Source organism: Hippocampus zosterae, chromosome 3 (genome assembly GCF_025434085.1).
Source record: "Hippocampus zosterae strain Florida chromosome 3, ASM2543408v3, whole genome shotgun sequence".
NCBI classification, from domain to species: Eukaryota; Metazoa; Chordata; class Actinopteri; order Syngnathiformes; family Syngnathidae; genus Hippocampus; species Hippocampus zosterae.
Window position 1 is genome coordinate 12,788,382 of NC_067453.1, and position 24,564 is coordinate 12,812,945.

At 41.9% G+C, this 24,564-nt stretch overlaps 1 protein-coding gene across 1 annotated transcript in view; it reads left to right on the plus strand.

Annotated features, from left to right (window-relative positions):
- Positions 1–24,564, plus strand: part of LOC127598197 (chromatin remodeling regulator CECR2) — a 44,731-nt gene that overhangs the window by 15,220 nt on the left and 4,947 nt on the right. Inside the window, exons 3-16 of the mRNA XM_052061851.1 lie at positions 2,380–2,563; positions 3,756–3,883; positions 4,036–4,119; positions 5,553–5,611; positions 5,722–5,885; positions 11,854–11,943; positions 12,091–12,241; positions 15,125–15,245; positions 15,323–15,360; positions 15,436–15,527; positions 15,608–15,734; positions 18,832–19,184; positions 19,264–19,395; positions 23,146–23,926. Coding sequence (XP_051917811.1) covers positions 2,380–2,563; positions 3,756–3,883; positions 4,036–4,119; positions 5,553–5,611; positions 5,722–5,885; positions 11,854–11,943; positions 12,091–12,241; positions 15,125–15,245; positions 15,323–15,360; positions 15,436–15,527; positions 15,608–15,734; positions 18,832–19,184; positions 19,264–19,395; positions 23,146–23,926 — 2,504 coding nt within the window. The remainder of the gene's footprint in view (positions 1–2,379; positions 2,564–3,755; positions 3,884–4,035; positions 4,120–5,552; positions 5,612–5,721; positions 5,886–11,853; positions 11,944–12,090; positions 12,242–15,124; positions 15,246–15,322; positions 15,361–15,435; positions 15,528–15,607; positions 15,735–18,831; positions 19,185–19,263; positions 19,396–23,145; positions 23,927–24,564) is intronic.

The following is a 24,564-nucleotide window of genomic DNA, read 5'->3' on the forward strand; positions in this document are numbered from 1 at the left end:
TCCGTTCCTCAAACACAAACCTCCTCGCCATCCCCGTGACCAAACTCAAAACCTAGGGGGACCGAGCCTTCTCTGTCGCCGCCCCCACTCTCTGGAACGCTCTACCACAACACATCCGCAACTGTACTGACCTCCAATCCTTCAAATCATCCCTAAAACTCACCTGTTCCGCAATGCTTTTAATACCTTTTAATCTCTTTTACCCATTTTTCTTTTTGTTCATCTAAATGTGCTTTTGTAAATTATGTATGCTTGTTTTAGATGCACATTTTTATCCTGTGTTTTAAGCTCTTGTAAAGTGTCTTTGAGTGTTATGAAAAGCGCTTTCAAATAAAATGTATTATTATTATATATTTTTAAATATGGAAGGTGATTGGCTCCAACACATTTAGTGTTACTCCTGAGATGAAGGTTCTCCATCTTATACTGTCTGCTCAAGATTGGCAAGCGGCATAGTGGTCCCAGCAGACTGATAAACAGAGGCAAGAATGAGCCAGTTCTCCACCCAGGCAACCAACATCAGTAGGACAACCTGGTTTATTGGACTGGACAGGCGCTGGCATACTGGGAGTGGCTGCTCACCACTGGCCTTTCACAGAGCTGCCCTTTTCATCTGCACGTGTTAAATGCTCGGCTGGAGAGGGGGAAGGAGGGAGGAAGGCTTTTGCTGAGAACAAGAGACAGAAAGGAAGCGCGAGATGGGGTTAGTGAGGAGGGGACCCTACAGCTGTGTGAGAAGTGCACGCTGCTCTTTCAAGATAAGCCATTTTTTTCTGGTCCTCTTTCTCTATGTTGCCTAGATGCTCAAAACCCCCCTTGTTCTCTTCTTCTGAGTTGGAACTAAAAGATAACGATTAATCGGCTATGCCTAACCCGTACCATTTACTGGTCCAATTTGGAGAAAGAGTAGCTACTCACGGCGAAAATATTTTTCCATCAACATAACATTTTTCCCAAAATAGGCTTTTTTTGTGTGTGAAGTCATCTGTCAAGGGGGATTTTTGATGCGTTCAGAAGTGAAAATAGAAATAAAATTAAAATGTTATTTTTTAGAAAATTCCACCAACATGGCGGTGCTTAGTCACATTGATAATTTTAACAACCACAAACATATGCACAGCTCTCTCTGTCTTTCTTTTCCTATTTATTTATTTTTTGGGGTAGCTGCTAATGGGGGGCGGGTGGGTAGGACACTTCATTAGGGGAAAAGCAAGGAGGAGATGAATGTGACGCGTGTTATTTCATGTATTTAAAATATTTTGTGCTTTGTTCGTGCAAGAGGAAAACATATTACAGACTTATAAAAACCAAATGTATCACTCAGAGAATTCAAGGAAACCTACGCTTTTAAATATACAGGTGTATAGGTACGTCGTGCCGTTGAATTACTGGCATGAAATTTCAGTGATGTATGACTTGGCATCTTGGCAATTCCTCTGAGTTTCAAGGAGCATACTCAACCTGTCCACTACGTCAGTACTCACCCAGAAAAGACAGCTTTCCCCATCTTTGGCTGCATCGCGGAGATGTTCACAGCTATAATCGATTCTTTTATTTTACCTGATGCTCAAGGTACTCCTTCTTCGATTAGCTGACAGGTACAAGTTAAAAATGCCCACAAATAAGCTCATATGGGCCGAAAGTCCAAGGTCTGAAACGATCTCTCAAAATTACCATCATGTCTCTAATGGCACAAGTTGTGCTTTAGTCGTGGAAAAAGCAGCTTGGGCTGTAGAATGTCATTTGCCTTAGCCAGGATTTTTTTCCAGTGCTCATTACATGACATATTTCTTTATTTTCACATCTAAGGACAATTTCGTATTCCATTAACATGCCATGCGTGTTTTTGGAACATGGGAGGAAACCGGAGTACCCGGAGAAAACCCACAGGAAGGACAGAGTGCTAACCAGTTGACCGCTGTACCGCCCCACAGAGAGAACAAAAGTAGCCTATTAAAAGGACTAAAAGTATGTAAATTGACATTTTAAGACATTTGCAACCAAAAGATTTAAAAACATTTTAATAGTTGAGGAAAGAAATAAAAAGTAGTTTTCTGAAATTATGAAAGAGCTGTAAAGTGAAATAGATTTTTTAAAGGCTGAAAAGACTTTAGCTTAATCAAATGAATGGGAACAGTCTTTTGAGTCTTTGTATGTCACAATATGCCTGCAGGCTTTGGAAAAGCATTTCCCACAGCCGCTTTATTCTTGTCTTTTGATAAATAGAAGGCACCATTAGATTGTTTTTATCATAGTGTTGTACAATTGCTGTGCAGAAGACCCTACTGGTGACTCAGACCCGATGTTACACAACATTAGAAGCGAGCATTTTCTGAGAAAAAGACCAACAAATTGCATATTCACCATTCAGCACTTTAGTCCCCAGGTAGTCACCAGCTATCTGGATGACATCATCAGCTACAGGTGGGAGCTAGAAGAGGGGAAGCCCAACCCACTTCGGGAGGAGCCCTTTGAAAACTTGCCCCCTCGCACTCAGGTGGAACTGCTGCACCGTCTCTGCGATTATCGTCTGGATGCTGCTGATGTCTTTGACCTATTGAAGGTACACAACAACATTTTTCAGGGTACCGTTGTATAGTCCAACATTTGAGTTTCAGCCTTGTTAATGCAATATGTTCTTGTAGGGTCTTAAAAGTGCCACTGTGTCCCATTGTATCAAACCAGCTGACGAAATAAAGTCAATTTAAGTTAGATTGAGTGGAATATAAGGTAGTTTTAGGTAATTAGTATGAAGAAAATGTAGTGTCTTAAAAATATGAAACAAAATAATATGCCTAAAATAAGTCATTCATATTTGACTTTACTAAACGTGCACATTCCCTGGTGTTTGGATCAACTCAATCAGAATATATAACCCCAACTCCAGTGAAGTTGTGTGAAATGTAAATACTAATAGAATACAATTATCTTCAAAGACCTGCGTACCCTACCGGTATTTGTTGAGGCTTTGAACGTGGAATTCTTTCACATTTTTGCTTGATGAATACCATCAGTTGTTCAACAGTCCACGCTAGTGTTGCACCAAGTAACGGTAACGAACCGTGATATTCTGCCGGCAAAAATCAAGTGGTACAATAATTTCCAAGCCAAGGGACTTGGATAGAAACACAAAAATACTGCGAAAGCCCTCCAACCTTGTGTCAAGAGGGTGCGGGAGCACAGCATGTCAGGTTTCCCAAGACGCACAAATACAGAAGGCAGAGGTGGCGGGGTCACTATGAGACTGTTAGGCCACCACATATCTACTACCTACGCTTCCCCAAATGGGCCAGCACACATTTTTTCCACTCAAAATAATTCTGTTGCACCACATTTCCAAAGCAAGATCTGATTTTCATTGGTTGATTCATATTAATTTGCCTAAATCATTGTGTGTGTCAGATTCATGTTATTACAGGAACGACAGTGAGTAATGCTTTCATTACCAAGAGATTTATTTACCTCTACTTTTTGTCCATGCATGTAAATGCAGATAACGACGTCCAAGGTCAAAGCATTACATGTTAATTTACCCCTTTCGACAAGTTCCTTCTTGAAACTTGTAGCATTATTTCTACTTGAGAAGAATGTGATATCGTCTGACATTTTTGAGGTGGCAGTGGTCAGCATGTGGGAAAAGTTCCTTGTCAGCATGCTGTCTCACACCTGCATTATGATCCACCATTGTAAAAGGCTGAATGGACTGAATGACATCTGGAATTGAGTGAAGTGATGGTGTCCTTTGCTGCCATCAGGGACTGGATGCAGACAGTCTGAGGGTAGAACCCCTCGGGCAAGATGGAAATGGGGCTCTCTACTGGTATTTTTATGGCACTCGTATGTACAAAGAGGAGGTACTCATGAGAGAAATGGAGAAAATCAGGTAAACGCATCTCCTTATTCTCCTGATTCCTTATCGAAAAGACATCCTTTGTTCAGAAACATCCCGATGTTATATTACATATTTGGTAATTGGTCATATTAGGAGTTAGGCTTTTTAAGGATTACATTCAGTTGATGGTACCTCTCTTACAGTGAAAATTCTGAGTTAACATTGCCAGAGAAAAAGAAAAGGGGAAGACCACCGAAGAAAAAAAGAGGTGAAGACCCTGACCTAAGGTGAATTTTTTGTTATTGTTGTTGTCCGTGTTGATATGTATCTGTATATGAACGAACCCAATTCCAATGAAGTTGCGCCGTTGTGTTAAACAGATTAAAACGGAATACAATTATTTGCAAATCATGTTAAACCTATATTTAATTAAATACATTACAAAGACAATATATTTAATGTTCAAATGGATACACTTCATTGTTTTTAACAAATAATCAATACCTTTGTAATTTATGGCATATACCCAAAAAAACTAGGACAGGTGGAAAAAAGACAGGAATTTCATCGAACACTTGTTTGGAACATCCCACATGTGGGAACAGTTAGATGCCATGGTTGGTTATAAAAGGGGTGTTCCTAAATTGCTCAATGATTGATTTGTACTAGAGCTGTCAGTTTAGCACGTTTTTATTGGCATTAATTTAAATCAATTTTAACGGGATTAAATTTTTTCTCGCGAGATTAACGCGGCACACGTCACAAGCGGATGTTACTTGTTTGGAACTATTTTGTGTGGAAGGTTACAGTGTTCTGCGTCCATATAAATGGAGCGGGTGGAGCTGCTCTGTGTTTGTCTGACAGTGGTAGCGACCTAGCGAAAATAAAACGTCTCCAGTGTGGTCATTCGAAATGAGGTCTACACAAAAACTGTAGAGAGACTTCTGCACAAGAAGGACCAACACAATCAACATAGCCTGACTGTGTTAGGGGGAGTGACACCCCCCACCCCCTTTTCAGAATGGTTTGCCCCAGCAGCACGGGAGAAGTGTGTGCGCTTTTTTGTACGGCGGGCAGTTTTGAATAGTGAATACAGCGGCACATAATGAACACTGGTGTCCGGTGTCTCGTTATTCTTCAACAAACAGACAGAAACAGACTGCTGTGTTCAAAGTAAACTTGAGAAAAACGAAGTATGCAACCCTGGTTTAAGTCTACTATAGGCTGAGTACTAGTTTACCTTATATGTGCACTTTATAATGTTATATTGCTCTGTTTTGATTTTATAAAAAAAGCTGTTAAAGCAGCTGTGTGACAAAATATTGTTTTCACTGTTGTTGATGTACAGTAATATTGTGTGAGAGATTATGTGTCAATAACTGCTCCAAGTGAAAAATGTTCATGTAAAATTGAAAATCGAAATTGTTATTTCAGTAAATATTTGCATTTGGCACATAGAAAACTGATTCATGATTCCATGTTGATGAGAGCATTAAAATGGAGGAAAAATATGACAAAAAATGTAAAAGGAAATTCAGAAACGATAAAATGTGTGAGAAATCACGATGAATTTTTTTGTCCATTTGAGTTAATTATGACAGTTGCATTTTTAATTAGATTAAATATTTTAATCGTTTGACAGCTCTAATTTGTACAATTACTGTTTTGATTTACTTTACTATTTCAGCACTTGCTGTTTCATATTTGTATGTCCTTGTAGTGAGGCAGAAAGTGAAGAGAATACAGAAAATGGAATGGCTGATATACCTCCTGCTAAAGGTATATATACGTACAGTACATTAACAGTTATGTACTTGTTGCTTTTTATTGGTACCTGTTCAACCAACACCTACGTGTGGCTCAAATGCCTTTGTGCTTTTGGCTTCTAGTAGGTCATAAGCGAGGCACCTGGTCCCTTGTGTGCGAGACAGAAGAACAGTGGGTTAACTTGGCAGAAAGCATAAAGGATAAGCTCTCACCCCAAGACCGCCACCTCTACCGGGTCATCAGCCAGAATTTTCTGCCTGAGATACGCAACATGATTGAACACAAGGTCAGATACCAAAAGAATCAATACCATTAGTTCACAGTGCAGGGTTTCAGAAGGTCTGGAGCAGTGAAATGACAATTGAATCATATCTGAATTTATGTACATCTGTGAAATGGTGAATTTTCAAGACAACTACTTGAACAAAATTGTCATGAAGGAGCTTTTTTTTTGGCAGGGGTGTAATTCGTAGACTACACAGATCTGTTTGGCTGCATCGGGGCTGCAGATAATTTTTTTTTGGTCATGATCTTTTGTCGCATAATAATTTGTAAATCAATCAAGTCATTGATGGGATTGGCAAAATAAGACATTACAGCAAACAGAATCTTCTTCATTCCCGGGAAGCTCTGAGCAGCCATCAATATTAATCCAATGCATCTCTGCCTATCCACTCAGATTTTTTTTCTTTCATTTTCCAGTATTTTTTAATATTTATTTCTTTTTAGGAGAATTCTTAGGGTTTAATTATTTTTCTCAATGTAGTAATATGCAAATTTTGTTTTTGGGTATACAGTGCTGTGAAATAGTATTTACCCCCTTCCTGATTTCTGTGTTCTTTGTACATTTATCACAGACAAACATTTCAGTTCATCAAACCAATTTTAATATCATACAGAGACTACCCAAGGAAATACAAAATGCAGTTTTTAATACAAATTTGAGGAACAAATAAAAAAAATCAGTGTGATAAATATGCAAAAAACACAGAAATCAGGAAAGACATCAAATATTTTTTCACAGCACTCTATGTGGTCCAGTCCAGTCCCAAACACCCGCGAATAGCAGGGGTCAACTGTACAGAAATTAAACAAATTGTTCAAATAGATTTGATAGATTGGTCTGATCGGATAGGTAATCGGTTATCGTTTTTTGTTTCATTAAGTTATTTTAACCGTGCTTCCGTCATCGCTTCCATCGATAGATTTCATTGGTCCGTCAGTCAAAAAAAACAAAAAACAAAAGTCAGTCAAGCACAGGGGTGTCAAACTCATTTTTGTCACTGGCCATATCGTAGTGACTGTTTCCTCTGGAGGGCTGTTAGGACTTTCAAAGCATATAATGAAGTCAAGAATAATGGTTAATTCAACGATCATTTAAGTTGGTGTAATAAGGGGTTTGGTAACAAGACAATGCTGACAATTTTGCTTATTTATTGCATATGAGAAATTGAAATTTTGGTTCAAATTTGAGCAAGCATCATGGAAGTTGCCATGTTTGATTTGCTTTCGCGGGCCACATTAAATAATGTGGTGGGCCAATCTGGCCCACGAGTCTTGACTATGACAACTGTGGTCTAGCGGATCAAAAATCCAATGTTATGGTAAATGGAATGCACTATTTATCAGTACACCTACTTTATATGGTCACTCGCATTTTACATAACATCTCTTTCACTAGCGGCTGCCTGCAGCTGTTTTAACTCCTAAAATCCTTCCTCAATTTGAAGTTTAAATTGGCTTACCTGAACCAGAATCCAGCTCCACATTGTGGTCAAGAGTAAAATCCAATCAAATAGCTTCTCCTGCCTTTAAATGCTTTTGCTCGTTCTCCCTCTTCTACTCAATCCTTTTTGGTTCATTGGTGGATTACATCTCTTTGCAGCAGACCGTCATCTATAAAGGAAGCACAAAGTGTTTCCATATAATATAGTCAATAGAAGCTCGGATTCAATTGAGAAGACAGAGAAGATGCCGTTTTTACCTTTCGACGTGTTTTGGTGATTCGATCTCTTGTGTTGAGTTGTTGAAACTGAATCCTGGGGGTTTCCTGATTTGAGTTCAGCCTATAGTTGGCTCAAGAGAAATGTGTTGATTCAAGCGTCTTTCCTTTTATAGTGCAAGGCTTATGTTTCTGATGTTAATATCATCCATAATATTGTGATTTCTGTTGTTGGATTTGCAGAACATGATTATTATATTTTTATCCACCTCCACATAAATTTAGTTGAGCTCTTTCCATAAGTAGTCAGTGAAGCAGGTGTCTGGCAGTGGCGGACTGAGAGGTCCATAGGTACTTTACCCAATTAGTGACGATTACACTGACTGATGAAATTCCACTTCCATCAGTGCTTGGTGCATCATTTTTGGGAAGTTCGCTGTCAATCGTCTATCTGTGACGCACTGACAGACCATTCTGTCAGTCTGACGGAATGCCCACCTCTGATTTTTAAAACCGGTCCTTCTTTGTACAACTGTATTCCCTAAATTAAATTAAATCAGTAGAGTACTGAAGGCTTCGATTTTTTTCCCCCTTTTGAATTACTTGTGGTCTTTTCAAACTAATGCATTTTTATGAGAATTACCGTCTTTTCATTACTGTCACTTGTATATGTGTGGTATGTTCAAATTGGAAAATAAAAAGCTCAACAAAATTGTAATCGCTCACGCACGTTAGCCTTTCTTAGTTGGGACTCCCAAGTGATTCAGAATAAATCCAACTGGCCCTAATACCCTCCCCCGTGCAGGATTATTGCCAACAAGAGGACAATTTTACCATTGTCGCTATTTGTTGTTGTGTGTTGTTGCTGTTATTTTTTTTTTAAACAAATTTTTGCTCGAGGGATCAAAAGTCTGTTGTTAATATAACTGTGTCTCTCAGTCAGCTAGATTGAAGACACAAATTGCTCCTGATTGCGGATAAGGCCCGCAAACATGCACATCATGGACAGGCACAGTTCTGCTTCTTTTTATATACTTGGTGCAAAGAATGTGTGCTTAATGTGTGTGGTTGAGGGGGGTGGGGGACAGACATGTCAAATATAGTGTCCTTATCCTTTTGAATCTAGCCTTCCATGTCTCTTGATTTGCCATCACCAGTCATTTCATGGACAGTGACAGCAGGCAGGGGCTCACCTTGAAGCAGGATAAAGCCTCTTGAATGACGGCTTTGTTGTGCTGCGGGATCCTCTCTGCCTAAGTGGTTACACTGGAGGTCATCTTGTTTGTGCTTCTTGAATGGGTAATACAATCAAATGCTTGCTTTACATACAGTATATATATTATTGTATCATATGTTAAATTATTAGGCTATAGAAAGTTGTTGGGAAAATTTAGAAAATGGTAATATTTTCATACACAGTATATATATATGTATGTACACACACATGGCTGTCAAATACCATAAATTCCATAATCTCATGTTAAATAAATAAATGGAAGTTAACTAGAATACTGTGCCATGTCAGTAAGCCCTTGTGGGTTCATACTACATTAATACAGCTTTTAAGTAAATATTACTTTGTATATGTAGTTACTTTGTGTGCACGCTATGGGTGTTTTTCAGTATAAAGTTTAATGTTCATATTTTAATATTATAATTTAGAAATTTCAATTTAATATTTTCGCATTTGACACGTGGGCTTTACATCTTGTTCAAGCAATACCGTATCAAATAATTTAAACTGTCGTGCAAAATTGAGTTAAGTGGATAAAATTTAAATATAAAAAAAAAGTTGATTGTTATCATTTCTTCGAGGCAGTGAACTTGAGGTGGCATGACGCTGTCACCTCACTTTTGTGGCAACAGGCCATTGTGTTGCTGTTACTGCAGAACCCTGTGTGCACAGCTGAGAAAATATATGCAGAACATATAATTCAGGTAATCATACCATACTTTCTTTTGGGCACCACATTCATATTTCAGGTTTATGACAAGCCATCTTTAGCCTGAATGTTGAAGTAGGAGTCTACTCTCTTTCCTTGGAATGAATACATGGTTTGACTTTTTGTCTGGTAAAGCTTGGCTGTCACCCCCAGGGAGATGTGAGGGAATGTTGGCAGCAAAAGAGGGAATGGGAATCTGGGGGAGGGACAAAGCCTGTGACCTCTCAATACTCACGGCTCCTTCACCCAAAGTCCCCGGGGCCTGTGTGGCTTTCTGTCCATCTTGAAGGCTCAATCACTTGTTTTTCTTATCGTTTCTTGATATTTTCATTTGGCTTTTCATGATTAGAATTTTTGGGGCTGATCTGCAAGTTAAAAAAAAAATAATAATTGGAATACAATAGAATACAATACATGCTGATTTATATAGCGCTTTCACAACAGCGGCAGCTGTAACATAGCACTTAACAAAACAGTTAAAGTAAAATAATAAACACAACACATAACATAAAACACGGACAGTCATACAGTAAAACAATAATCAATCCTATCACAAGATGGAGCAATATGGCTATGTAAATAACTTACTTGCTGTATGTATTTGTTTTTTTATTTTTAATATAAAAGGGAACACTTTATAGTAATGAACAGTTATATGTAAGAATGGCAGATAATATCAGTTGGTTCATTGACCTCTGTCGTTCCTAGGCAACTTGTAATAGAAGTATAGTGGTGCAGTGATAATTTTACAGTTTGAGCCCTGCGAGTCACAGGGACTCACTGATCAGTATGAGTCCCATTATGCATTTAGAGCAGGGGTGCCCAAACTTTTGGGATCGAAGATCTACTTTTCGATCAACTAACCTCCCGGGATCTACCCTTACCGGCACGCGCGCGCACACACGCACACATGCACGCCATGATGAGAAACAGCCTGAAACTGAGGCATGCGATGCACTTTTGCAGCCTGTTAACTATCGTAGCTCACACATACAGTTTTAAAGTGCTTCTCTGGGTCCTAGATTCCTAATCTTTGCCCGTGCCCTCGGTGAATTGTACACGAAGCAAACTCTGAATGAGAATCATGACGATAAAAGATAGAGTGCAACAGTTCTGATCACAAGCTGCAATTGCAGACTGCTGAGCGCAAACAACTTCCGATGACGTAATCACGCGCCACCGTAGATTCAAGATTTACCTGCTTTATTTTATTTTTTATTTATTTTTGTGAAAATGAGACTGATGGGATGATTAAGGTGCAGCGTACATTAACACAAAATATATATATTACTAACATGTACAAAGAAAGAGACACAAATGGTTGTTTTTTTTTCTCCTCGGATCTACTTGGGCCCTGTCTTAGATCTACCGGTAGATCAGGATCTACCTAATGGGCACCCCTGATTTAGAGAGTCAGAAATTTCGAATTCTGAAATGGTCTACTTATTAAATTGCATATGATAATACACAAACAACAACAATATACATTGATAATAGGTTTATTTCTTATAAACAAATGCTGCAAATTTTTAAATGGTTCAGGCATACAAGATTTGCCGAGAAATGGGTTCTTCCTATGGTTCAGTCTTTGAGTTCATAAATTCTCCTCTCTTTGCTCTGCTTCCAATGATGACTAATGCAAAAAACGATCCAACTCTAGCTGTTTCCTCTGTGATATCTCTGCAATAAACTTTCGCAACACTTGTTTTAACGTTACACAACTTGGCAACCGTCGGTTTTCTACGAGGTGAAAGCCGATCTCGTCTCGCGCGAACGGAAATCTCGTCACGCGGGATCAAAACAACAATGGCGGCAATTATCAAACTGCGGTCGTTGCTGGAAAAAAATATATTTGCCGTAGTTTTTAAAAAAGTTTTTTTGACTGAGAAATTTCCTTGCGTCCCAAAAACGCACATTATTTGGAACTGTGCGTCTGGCGGGAAAATTATGCGTCTAGGACGTGGGACGCACAGGTAACGAGATGGCTGCTTGTCTACTGTTTACGGAGTATCACCAGAACTATTCTCCAGCCTTTTTTACAAATGCTTGTGCCGTCATTTTCGGATGCGACATTGTGAAGCCGACTGTAATATCGTTTACAACGCACGATATGCTTTGTCTAAGTGGTGTTTCCTTTGAGTTTTTGTCATGAGACTTGACACCAACCTGGATTGAGATCATCGATATTTTGTATTTCATGCAAAATTACTGCTTAACTGCAATGTCATGATTTGTGCGATCTTTCAATGATGTCATTGATTACAGTAAAAACAACCTCATTCACTCCGGGGCCTGTATGTTGCTTTAATCATGAATGTATGCATTAAGCCTCATGTAGTCTAATCTTGAACTTTTAATGCTTGTTTCAGGAACGTGAGCAGAAACTGAAGCTTGAGGATCCGACCCCATTCCGTGCATCTCAGCGTTTCTCTCAAAAACACATGAACCAAGAGGAGCAGGCATGTGTGATGGTTTTAATTTTTTTTCTGCGAGAGAAACGGAGTAGTATCCATTTGTGAAACCGTTGTCATGTTTTGATGCATGTCAACGAGCGAATAGAGCAACCATGTCTGTCAGGTTCTGATGTTCCTGTTCTTTGTATTCAGGACAATGTGAATGCCACAGCTGAGTTTGAGAAGAGAAATGATGACGAGCTGGACAGGCAGGTCTTGCTGGCTGAGCTGAGACGAGAAGAAGAAAGGCTTCAGCAGGAACGACGACAGCGAGAGAAAATGGAGAAGCTCAAAGCTGTGGAGGGTATGATGATTGAAACATACCAAGGGCGAAACTACGGCATCCCAATTTTCTGTGTAAAAAGGTTTCCAGAGAACTTAATGTACTTTTGGAACCTGCGGAATGAGTCTTCATTTTAGTGAACCTTGTTGCCAAACATTAGAATCATCTTTATTGGCCAAGCATGTAGAACACACAAGGAATTTGTCTCCGGTATAACACGCTGCACTAGTATCATCATAAACAAGGACATGACAAATAAGTATGGAAGGACATTTCGTAATGTAAGTGAACCGTAGTGCGGTGATACCACCCAGTGACAACTGTGAGACAATGTGCAAAGTATCATGCAGAGCTAAAGTGATCAGTGGTAGAATACAATACTATGACGGGTTTGTACAGTTGGTGCAGAAAATCATTGAACCATTTTAGAGTGACCAGTCGCAGTATTTGTGGACAAGAAGAGGGAAGAAGCTGTTTAAGTGTCTGCTGGATTTGGTGCGCATGAATCTGTAGCGCCTGCCTGAGGGGAGTATTTGGAAAAGCTGGTGGGCAGGGTGCAGGGGATCCAGGAGGATTTTCCGTGCCCTTGTCTTCATTCTTGCAGTGTGCAAGTCCTCAAGAGTGGGTAGGGCGGTGCCAATTATTTTTTTCGCCATCCTAACTGTCCGTTGAAGTCGGATTTTGTCCTTTTTTTGTGGAGGCCCCAAACCAAACCGTGATGGAAGAACACAGGATTGATTCGATGACGTAGCACTTCCTGTGGCAGGCCATGCTTCCTCAGCAGCCTCAGGAAGTACATCCTCTGCTGGGCCCTTTTCAGGATAGAGATGGTGTTGACTTCCCACTTCATGTCCTGGGAGACTGTGATTCCCAGGAACTTGAAGATCTCGACGGTTGACACAGGGCAGTTGGATAGTGTGAGGGGCAACTGTGGAGAAGGATGTTTCCTGAAGTCCACAATCATCTCTACAGTCTTGAGCGTGTTCAGCCCGAGGTTGTGTCGGCTGCACCAGAGCTCCAGCTGCTCCACTTGTCGGTATGCAGACTTGTCACAGTCTTTGAAGAGACCGATGACCGTGGTGTCGTCTGCGAACTTTATGAGTTTGACAGCTGGACTTGTTGAGGTGCAATCATTTGTGTAGAGGGAGAAGAGCAGTGGAGAGAGGACACATCCCTGTGGAGCTCCAGTGCTTGTGGTTTCGTGTTGATGATGTTGTTGCTTCCAGTCCGTCCCGTCTGGAAGTTGAGGATCCACTGGCAGATCGTAGGGGACACACCGAGGTGGAGAAGTTTGGGGGTGAGGAGTTCCGGGAATGGTGTTGAACGCAGAGCTGAAATCCACAAACAGGATCCTTGCGTAGGTCCCTGTGCTGTCGAGGTACTCGAGGATGTAGTGTGTAGACCTATGTTGACTGCGTCCTCCACAGACCTGTTTGCCCAGTAGGCAAACTGAAGAGGGTCCAGCAGGGGTCCGGTGACGTTCTTTAGGTTGTTCAGCACAAGGAATTCGAAGGACTTCATGACCACAGACATCAGAGCGACAGGCCTATAGTCGTTCAGTTCCGATGTTTCCGATTTCTTGGGAACTGGGATGATGGTAGACTGTTTGAAGCAGGATGGGACCTCACACAGCTCCAGGGATCTGTTGAAGATTTGTGTAAAGACCGGAGCCAGCTGCTCAGCGCAGACTTTCAGGCAGGAGGGGGGGACACTTTGTCGGGCCCCGCAGCTTTCTTGATCTTCTGCTGTTTGAAGAGCCGTCTCACGTCCTGTTCGTCGATCTGTAGTGGAGAAAAAGAGGGTGGGTAGATAGAGTAGTTTCTGGTAGAGGTGGGTGTGTGTGGGGAAATGGGTGTGTCCTTTTCAAATCGGCAGAAAAACATGTTTAGTTCATCAGCAAGACCCTTATTGTTCACTGTTTGGGGGGATGGCATTCTATAGTTTGTGATTGCTTCCAGGCCATTCAACACAGATGTAGAGTCGTTAGCAGAAAACTGGTTTTTCAGCCTCTCTGCATAGCTTCTCTTAGCAATGTTAATTTCCTTGAAACAAATTTGAAACAATTTCACATTCTTTCAACAGCGATGAGTTCATCACGTGATATTTGCAACAAATAGATCAAGTGCAGCCTTCATGCAGGCTATCACATGACCAGCTCTCACTTTTAGTTTGTCTATTAACTTGACAATTTGCCAAAGCATCAGAACATTTCTATCATTGTGCAGTGTCATGAACTTAGACTCGAACCGGCAGAATTCAGCGCCATGATCAATCTGCCTCTCGCCGTCATCTGTCAAGGGTTAATGAACTACTGATTGTGTTCCAGTTAAGCAGCTCTATTAATTTCTTATAGATGAATCGCTAGACCTCGACTGTTCTGTATGGATTACACATGTGGAATCCTCCTTCGAACGTCTTTAATCCACACAACAGAAGGCTGGCAGGCGTTTAATGTTGCAAGAAAGTCGCAATACATGTGCACTCTTAGCTCTGTTTGCTCTTTTATCAACTCTGCCTTAGACAACTTCGCAATTGTTCCTCTTCCATCTGGGATCCATATATTAAAATGACCGAAACATTTACCCTCTTAGCAACCCAGTTTTCAGCATGCAAACTCAAGAGGCCAAAGGCTAAATGTTTTTCTTCTGTCCTGCTAGTTTTGTCTCTGATTGGCCCTATGTTGAGAACGCTCTCGCACTCTTACTCTGTTTTGCCCAGATGCTGATTGTTTGTCTCTCATTGTCACATTCTAATATCTTATTCTCTCTCTGATTCTGTGCCTCATTGTCGCTCTCTCTCTCGCTCTCTCTCTCATTCTCTCTGTCACGATTTCTCTGTCACAATCTCTCTTGCTCTCTGTCTCCCCCCCCCTCTCCCCCCCCGCCCCTTCGTTTTGTCTCCCAGAGCGGGCCAGGAGACGGAAGATGCGAGAGGAAAAGGCTTATCTGTTGTCTGAAGGAAAAGACCTCCCTCCACAACTTCAGAATTTCGAGCCTGTACTCAGAACACGGACTGCTAAAGATTTGTATGAGGCTTTTATAAATTTACAAATGAATAATTTGCATGGAACTTGACTGTTAATAAGCTTGTGTTGTCTTTCAGCTTTGACATGGAAGATGACTACACGGGTTTGTACAAAGGTATACTTGCAGAGATGCTCAATTTTAGTGTCTGCAAATGCATTTAGTCATCTCTGATCACTACTCCCTTCCTAGTGCTGGAAGCCTTGAAGGCTCATAAAGATGCATGGCCTTTCTTGGAACCTGTAGATGACTCCTATGCTCCCAATTACCATGACATAATCCAGGTACAAAAACAATGTAATGATCGTTTGATGGGAGAGCTAGTAATTTTTTGAAAAATCTTTCTTGTCCCCTGTCTCCTCAGACTCCCATGGACCTTTCTACCATTGAGAGGAAACTCAATGATGGAGAGTATCTTGCAAAGGAGGAGTTTATTTCTGACGTGAAGCTCATTTTTAAAAACTGCATTGAGTACAACGGAGAAGATAGTGGTAAATGAAAGCATCTATTCACATACCCACACGAACAACAAGCGAGTCAACTATGGTTAGGCGTGACGGCACAAAAGAAAGCGATGTACTCAATGTTGAAATGGGGCTACGGGCTAGGGCAGCCTTCCATCCATCCATCCATCATCTACCGCTTATCCGGGGCCGGGTCGCGGGGGCAACAGCTTTAGCAGGGAAGCCCAGACTTCCCTCTCCCTAGCTACTTCTTCCAGCTCTCCCCGGGGGATCCCGAGTCGTTCCCAGGCAAGCTGGGTGACATAGTCTCTCCAGCGTGTCCTAGGTCTTCCTCGGGGTCTCCTCCCGGTGGGACATGACCGGAACACCTCACCGGGGAGGCGCTCAGGAGGCATCCGAATCAGATGCCCAAGCCACCTCATCTGGCTCCTCTCGATGTGGAGGAGAAGCGGCTCGACTCTGAGCCCCTCCCGGATGACTGAGCTTCTCACCTTATCTCTAAGGGAGAGCCCGGACACCCTGCGGAGAAAACTCATTTCAGCCGCTTGTATCCGGGATCTCGTTCTTTCGGTCACGACCCATAGCTCGTGACCATAGGTGAGGGTTGGGACGTAGATCGACCGGTAAATTGAGAGCTTCGCCCTTTGGCTCAGCTCCTTCTTCACCACGACAAACCGATACAACGTCCGCATCACAGCAGACGCTGCACCGATCCGCCTGTCGATCTCCCGCTCCCTCCTACCCCCACTCGTGAACAAGACCCCAAGATACTTGAACTCCTCCACTTGGGGTAAGATCTCCTCCCCGACCCGGAGGGGGCACTCCACTCTTTTCCGACTGAGGACCATGGTTTCAGATTTGGAGGTGCTGATTTTCATCCCAACCGCTTCACACTCGGCTGCGAAACGCTCCAGTGAGAGTTGGAGAGCCCCGTTTGAAGGAGCCAACAGCACCACATCATCTGCAAAAAGCAGGGATGTAATACTGAGGCCCCCAAAACGGACCCCCTCAACGCTTCGGCTGCGCCTAGAAATTCTGTCCATAAAGGTTATGAACAGAATCGGCGACAAAGGGCAGCCTTGGCGGAGTCCTACCCCCACTGGAAACGATTCCGACTTACTGCCGGCAATGCGAACCAAACTCTGACATCGGTGGTATAGTGACCGAACAGCCCGTATCAGGGGGTTCGGTACCCCATACCCACGAAGCACCCCCCACAGAACTCCCCGAGGGACACGGTCAAACGCCTTCTCCAAGTCCACAAAACACATGTAGACTGGTTGGGCGAATTCCCACATACCCTCAAGGACCCTGCTAAGGGTGTAGAGCTGGTCCACTGTTCCACGGCCGGGACGAAAACCACACTGCTCCTCCTCAATCTGAGGCTCGACTTCCTGACGGACCCTCCTCTCCAGCACCCCTGAATAGACCTTACCAGGGAGGCTGAGGAGTGTGATCCCTCTGTAGTTGGAACACACCCTCCGGTCCCCCTTTTTAAAAAGAGGGACTACCACCCCGGTCTGCCAATCCAGAGGCACTCTCCCTGTTGACCACGCGATGTTGCAGAGGCGTGTCAACCAGGACAGCCCCACAACATCCAGAGCCTTGAGGAACTCCGGGCGGATCTCATCCACCCCTGGGGCCTTGCCACCGAGGAGCTTTTTAACAACATCGGTGACTTCAACCACAGAGATAGGAGAGCCCACCTCAGAGTCCCCAGGCTCTGCTTCCTCCAAGGAAGGCGTGTTGGTGGAGTTGAGGAGGCCTTCGAAGTACCCTGCCCACCGGTTCACAACGTCCCGAGTCGAAGTCAGCAGCGCCCCATCCCCACTGTACACAGTGTTAGTGGTGCACTGCTTCCCCCTCCTGAGACGTCGGATGGTGGACCAGAATTTCCTCGAAGCCGTCCGGAAGTCGGCTTCCATGGCCTCACCGAACTCTTCCCACGCTCGGGTTTTTGCCTCGGCGACCACCGAAGCCGCGGTCCGCTTGGCCAGTCGATACCCGTCAGCTGCCTCTGGGGTCCCAAAGGCCATAAAGGCTCGATAGGACTCCTTCTTCAGCTTGACGGCATCCCTTACTGCTGGTGTCCACCAGCGAGTACGGGGATTGCCGCCACGACAGGCACCAACCACCTTACGGCCACAACTCAGATTGGCCGCCTCAACAATAGAGGCACGGAACATGGTCCACTCGGGCTCAATGTCCCCCGCCTCCCCCGGAACATGGGAAAAGCTCTGTCGGAGGTGGGAGTTGAAACTCCTTCTGACAGGGGATTCCGCCAGACGCTCCCAACAAACCCTCACTATACGTTTGGGTCTGCCAGGACGGACCGGCATCTTCCCCCACCATCGGAGCCTACTCACCACCAGGTGGTGATCAGTTGACAGCTCCGCCCCTCTCTTCACCCGAGTGTCCAGAACATGCGGCCGCAAATCCGACGATACAACTACAAAGTCGATAATCGAACTGCGGCCTAGGGTGTCCTGGTGCCAAGTGCACATATGGACACCCTTATGTTTGAACAAGGTGTTCGTTATGGACAATCCGTGACGAGCACAGAAGTCCAAAAGGTAAATGAAAGCATCTATTCACATACCCACACGAACAACAAGCGAGTCAACTATGGTTAGGCGTGACGGCACAAAAGAAAGCGATGTACTCAATGTTGAAATGGGGCTACGGGCTAGGGCAGCCTTGACAGTGATTAATGAGGAATGAGCAGTGCTCCAATGGTCAGGAGTAACTGAGCCCTGCTGTGTCAGAGAAACATTCCAGCCCCAAAGCCCCCCTTCTAGAGCTATCCATTCTATGGACTACTTCCCCTAGGGATGGGGGTAAGTGGGAGTGGTGACGTTGGACCCCGGTATAGGAGAGGATGGGAGGAGCAGGGGTCAACATTTGCCCTCTGACCTATTGCAATGATCAGTGTTGGCCTGAAAGCATTCTAAACGCAGGAGAATCTGTGTGCTGTTGTATATTTTTGTTTGTAAAGATAAAAGGTTATGGTCGGGCTGAATGGGCTACATGCTTGTTTGTTTGAGTCTGGGTGGTGAACAAGAACAGATTTTGTCAAAAAATGTTTTGTTAATTATGCACGCTTTTGTGTCCGCTTCCCTTCCAGAATATACTGTGATGGCAGAGTCTCTTGAGCGCTGTTTTAACCGGGCCCAGTTAAAACACTTGCCATCAGAGGAGGGTGACACTGATGAAGAATTTTACATCAGCAAAGAAGACAAGGAGCGCAAGGAGAAAAAGCGAAATCGAAGCAGTAAAAATGTGGGACCTGAAAGTTTAATCAAGGCCACCGAGGAGGTGCAGCGTAAACGGAGTGTGCAGGGAGGCAAAGGCCAGAGGCTGTTGGAGGACCAGGTTAGCAAGCCAGTGCCACCCCTTACACAGTCTCATTGGAGCTTTCCTTCAAGCCAGCAACACCGACATGGAGACATCAGGGGCATGTACCACCCAGCACAACGGGTAAATTTTCATTCGTCACAGTATTTAATTTTACATGTTTACAAAGTCTGCCATTTCAATTTCTTTTTTATCTGGCCAGTTACATCGTCTTCATGGGCCACACATGTACACTCATAGTATGGGCATGGATCCTCGTTTTGCCTACCCAGGTCACATTCCAAGGCATGGAGATCCCAGCTTGAATCGTTTGCCCCACAACTTTAGCATGCAGGTACAAAGTTTTGTAAACTTAATCATGTTTTTGGGAAAATTGAAAGGGCATGGTAATTGGGAGGCAGGACTATCTAGGCCCGTTCAGATTAAAAGTATATTTTACATTACTGCTCAAACAAAATACAGTCCACCTGTATATCGGGGGATTGAACGACTAAAGATATTTTTATAGCTGACACTCGTGTCATGAAAATAGAGTTAGAGTTGATTAATCAATGATGTCATTGAATCAAACATCTGGTTTCACAATAATCAATACAAAAAGTCATTTGCGCATTTTCTGACGTGATGGGCAAACCCAATTACTGAATGATAAACCCGAAGCAAAGGTTTTATCAAAAAATAAAAATACAACAATACAACTGGTGGGCAGCTGTTGAATGCAGTAGTAGCCAAGAATCCCACAGAACACTCTATTGAATAATCAAGGTCAGTATTCGGATAAGTCGTATTTTTGCTTGGTTGAAGACCAATTATGAAAACAAGAGAAAATGAGACATTTCTCTTGATAATGAGCAATGAAGCGACTTACTTTTTGTAATGTGAAGTTTTCATTTCTTAAATTCATGTTGTGCATCGAAGCAAACTGTATTTTCTTGTCTATAAACGGTTTCATTGGGGAAATTTCGAACACAAATACGTATACTTACCATCTCTTGCATCAAAAAAGCATCAGGCATTAATTTAAGAGTAATTTACTGTATAGCATTTGTACCACTTGAGCACTGAGCATTTTAGCATATGAGAATAAAACAGGAAGGTTCATGGCTCTGTGCTTATTCGATTAGAACAGCTAACAAGGAATAAGACAATATTGTTTGTTTGTTTAATAGTTTTGAAAGTGTTCAAACTAAAATGAATACAACTCGAGGGGGAAACAAATTACCTTGATTCAACATCACCAAAACCCTACAAAATACAGTGTATAGCCATTTAGAGTACTACACTGGCTGCATGTCACATACTGTATTGCCAAGTGGACCCTGATGACCTTATAATGTAATTGTGGCTGTGGCTGTGCAAATTTGATAGGAGCAGAGTTTGTCCAGGGACCTTTGGAGGGTGCTTAAAGTTGAAAACGGCAGAACGTTTTTTTCCCCACAAAACCATTGTAAATGTGCGAAAAATGCTAATTTGTGGCTATCGAATTTGAATTTATAGCTCCCTCTGAACAGTGGGCAAGCAAATCGAGAGCTCCTTTTATGGAATGGTAATGTAGAGATGTAAGTTGGGGACAAAGGGCTGGACAGGGTTAGTGTAGAAAGATTGCATTTTCTTTTAGGATGGTAATAAGCTACAAAGAAATTGTGAAAACGCTAGCATTGCAGGCTATTGAAGAGAACGAACTCCTAAACAACGCTTGTCTTTAAGGATACTAGGCACAGAGGTCTCCAGCAAAGGTGTGCGGCATTTGCTTACACAGATAAAAGATCATTGCTGTTCTTGTGAATCTAACCTACAAATTAGTTCTTTGTGCACAAATTATATCTATTAGATGGCCACACATTAGCATGTTGTGTCCATGTTATATTTATACTCTGGCCAAATATAAAAATTGCTTTTAAAAAAATCACATATAATGTCGGATCTGTTCTGTGGAACTCATTCTTTTCATTTCATAGAAAAAAAACAATAGAGAAAATCCTGATTTGTGACGGTGATCCGGCTCACTTTCTCCACTCAGACCATAACATCCCTTCTCTGCCCTCAATTAGTCTGTGATAGCAAAAAATGCTGCGCAAATTGTAATGTAAACCTGCTAATTTTTAGTCTTGTAATGGGTGTTCCAAAGGGAGGTCTTTTGACTCGCATGTCTGCTCCAATTGCCACACCATAATACTCTGTGATGCAGCAAAATGTCCAGCCTACAAGACAAAGAAGTCTTTACACACACGTATAGGTCAGAAATTATGAAAATAGATAATTGCGGTTGAAGATTATGTGAAGAAGATGGTTGTGGCTGACAAGAGTGTTAGCTTTGCTATCTTGGCTATTCTGATCACCGGTAGTCTTAAAAGATTGATACCAATGGTAACTTGGCCCTAGCAGTGAGAAATAGGGTCACAGCAAAAAGTGAAATTAATCTTCTTTGCCAGAATGTGATGTCTAATAATGAATAACTTAAATTGTCATAGCAGCTTTTGGCTACAACACACACTACCATATTTAAATATTCATCTTATATATAAATGATATCTGCAAGGTCTCAAAACTATTTAAATGTGTCCTATTTGCTGATGATACAACTTTCTACTGTTCTGGAATCAATCTGAAACAGCTCCTGACAACCGTAGAAAACGAATTAAACAAATTAAAAAACTGGTTCCACAGAAATAAATTGTCACTTAACCTGAAAAAAATCGAAGTCAATTGTTTTTGGCACAAGACCAATCAAACACCAAGCTAAAATTATGGTAAACTCAATTGAAATAGAAAGAGCGTATGAAACCAAGTTTCTCGGATTAGTAATAGACTCAAAACTATGTTGGAAACCACATATCGATAACGTAAAAAGAAAAATAGCCAAGGCCATAGGGATCCTCTACAAAACCAAGGAAGTGCTAAATAAGAGATCTTTGTACACATTATACACTTCATTATTATTACCATATATGACCTACTGTGTGGAAATATGGGGAAATGCCTGCAAAACAAACACACTCCCTATTCTCAAACTACAAAAAAAAGCAGTTCGAATTATTAATAGATCAAAATATATGGAACCCACAAATCCACTATTTATCAAATTAAATACGATGAAATTTTATGACCTGGTTGACTTTAAAATCGCCCAATGTACAAAGCACACAATAACCTGCTCTGCCAAAACATTCAGAAGTTTTTCGAAATTCAAGTAAGCAACTATGAATTAAGAGGTACCAACTTATTCAAAAAAACTCAAAACAAGAACAAACATCAAGCAAAGAAGTGTATCTAGCAAAGGTGTTAATCTGTGGAATAATCTCGAAGCGGACCTAAAAATGAGTAAATCGCTTGCTGAGTTCAAAAACAAATTCAAAAAAATAGTACAAACAACCTACATCAATCAGAGTTAAAATGCTAAATTCTAAACATTAAATATAATGATAAATCAGAACTAAGTTGATAAATAGAGAAAGGTATTGAAATAACCATTATGAATACAAGAGAAAATTGACACAAGAGTGCCAGGGTGAGGATGTATATAATCCCGATACAAACCAAAAGTTGTAAAAATATCACGGTTAAGGGTAAAGTATGAGCCTTAATGGAGACTTCTTCTTACTTTTTCTTTTCTGATTGATATAAAAATGATTTAGTAGATATAAACACATAACGGGGTAGGACTAGATAAGTTTTTTACTTCATCCTACTCCCTTGAACATAACTGTGTTGAATGATGACTGATTTCTTTCTTTTTACTTTTTTATCTACCTTATTTTCTGTCAAATTATTACTGTATATGTTTTATGTTCAATAAACAATAAACAAACAAACAAGTCAGTGTTAGTACAAAGTTCTTGTCTGTGTATTGACATTTTGGAGACGAAGGCGGAGTTGCCCTCATTCTTCACCACGTATCCCATGGTACCACTGGTAAGACTTTTAAAACAAACGGCTATCAAAGCTAACTGGTATGCTCATCTGCCTTCAACAATTTTCCTATATGAAGACTGTCTCTTTATTTCACTGACTTGTCAAATAATTGGTTCAATTTCTCACATACAGGTTATTTTAAACCCTGTTCTACTTTTGGTTTTACTTTCAGCATCACATGGGCCATAGGTATCCGCTGAGCCCCGATGGTAACCACACTCTTCACCGGCAGCAGCACCCGTATATGGGTCCAACACACGGTCCATCTCTGGGCCCCCGTCCAATGGCCCTTCAACTTAGACCTCCTCCTGAAGCCAGCATATACCCGTCCCACTACTGTTCAGAGAGACACACGATGCACCCTATGGGGAACCAGTTATCAGGACCTCGACAGCACAATTACACAGGCTTAAGGTCTCCTGGTATGGGACTGTCTAACATTTGGACTCCTTTGAATCACCAGCGTCCAGAGAGACCTAGTGGAATGCACATGCAAGACCCTAGTTTGGTCAACCAGCACAATTTGAGTTATGGAGGGGAACAACCTCCAATCGGACACAAACCTTGGCCGGAAGCTGCTGGATATCCCCATCCTCCTCCTAATGCACAACACCAAATTTCTACAGCAGCGGTCAGTTCCCCTGGCCCTGTGCAGCAACGAAGCACCCTAACCTGTTCAGACTCCTCCACCAAGACACGGTTAGCCTCCATGTTAGAAAGTCCAGAAATGCTAGCTCTACAGCAGCTGTCAGCCTTCTCGAGACCTCCTGCTGGTTCCCCCCATGAAGACATGGGCCACTTTCAACAGTCCAAGTCCCCCTCAGGGATTGGCAGCATCCCAACTCCTCTCTCTCAGCAGCCCCCCCCAGCCCCTGAGGTTCAGCTGCAGTGTCCCGCTGGAGACAATGGGCCAGACAGCCAGTCTTCCTCACAGACAGGCATACAGCACAAAGGTAGATCAAACTTAATTTTTTTGTTTGTTTGATTGATTGTTGATTGTTCTGGTTACCCAAAAACAATCTGATTATTACAGTAACTTGTATCACGCCCTCCTCTAGGCATCGTTTTATGTCATCACAAATTGTCTATTCTGTTGAAGTTCTTTCTCGCAGTCAAAGCTACATGCAATACTCATTAGCTCGATAGAATGCCTTACTGTTTGCTTTTAGATTACAAAACTCAATGGAAGGTTAACTATCATGTTCATTTGGTCAAAAGGAATCAACTCGCCATATTATAAAGTTATGTTTAGTGTCTTGCATCCTACCGTAGATTTTTTTTTTAATACAGAAATATTTTGCACAGTATACATGTTCTGGAAAAGTAAAGCAATACTGGATATAGCATTGAACTTGGTGTTATTGTTTTTATGTTGGAAAAAGTATGTTTAGATTTGGCATTAGCTGAGCATTACTGTGCAAATCTTTGCTTTGTCTTCCTCAGCTTAAAGTCATGAAGTCCATCTGTAATATATTAAATCCTGTTTCATAAGTTGTTTCCTTGAGAAGTCTAAATTTACTCATGTAATGAATGAAATAACAGAATTGGGTCATATTTTTTGTTAGAAAAATACTCTCAAGGGTATTGTAGA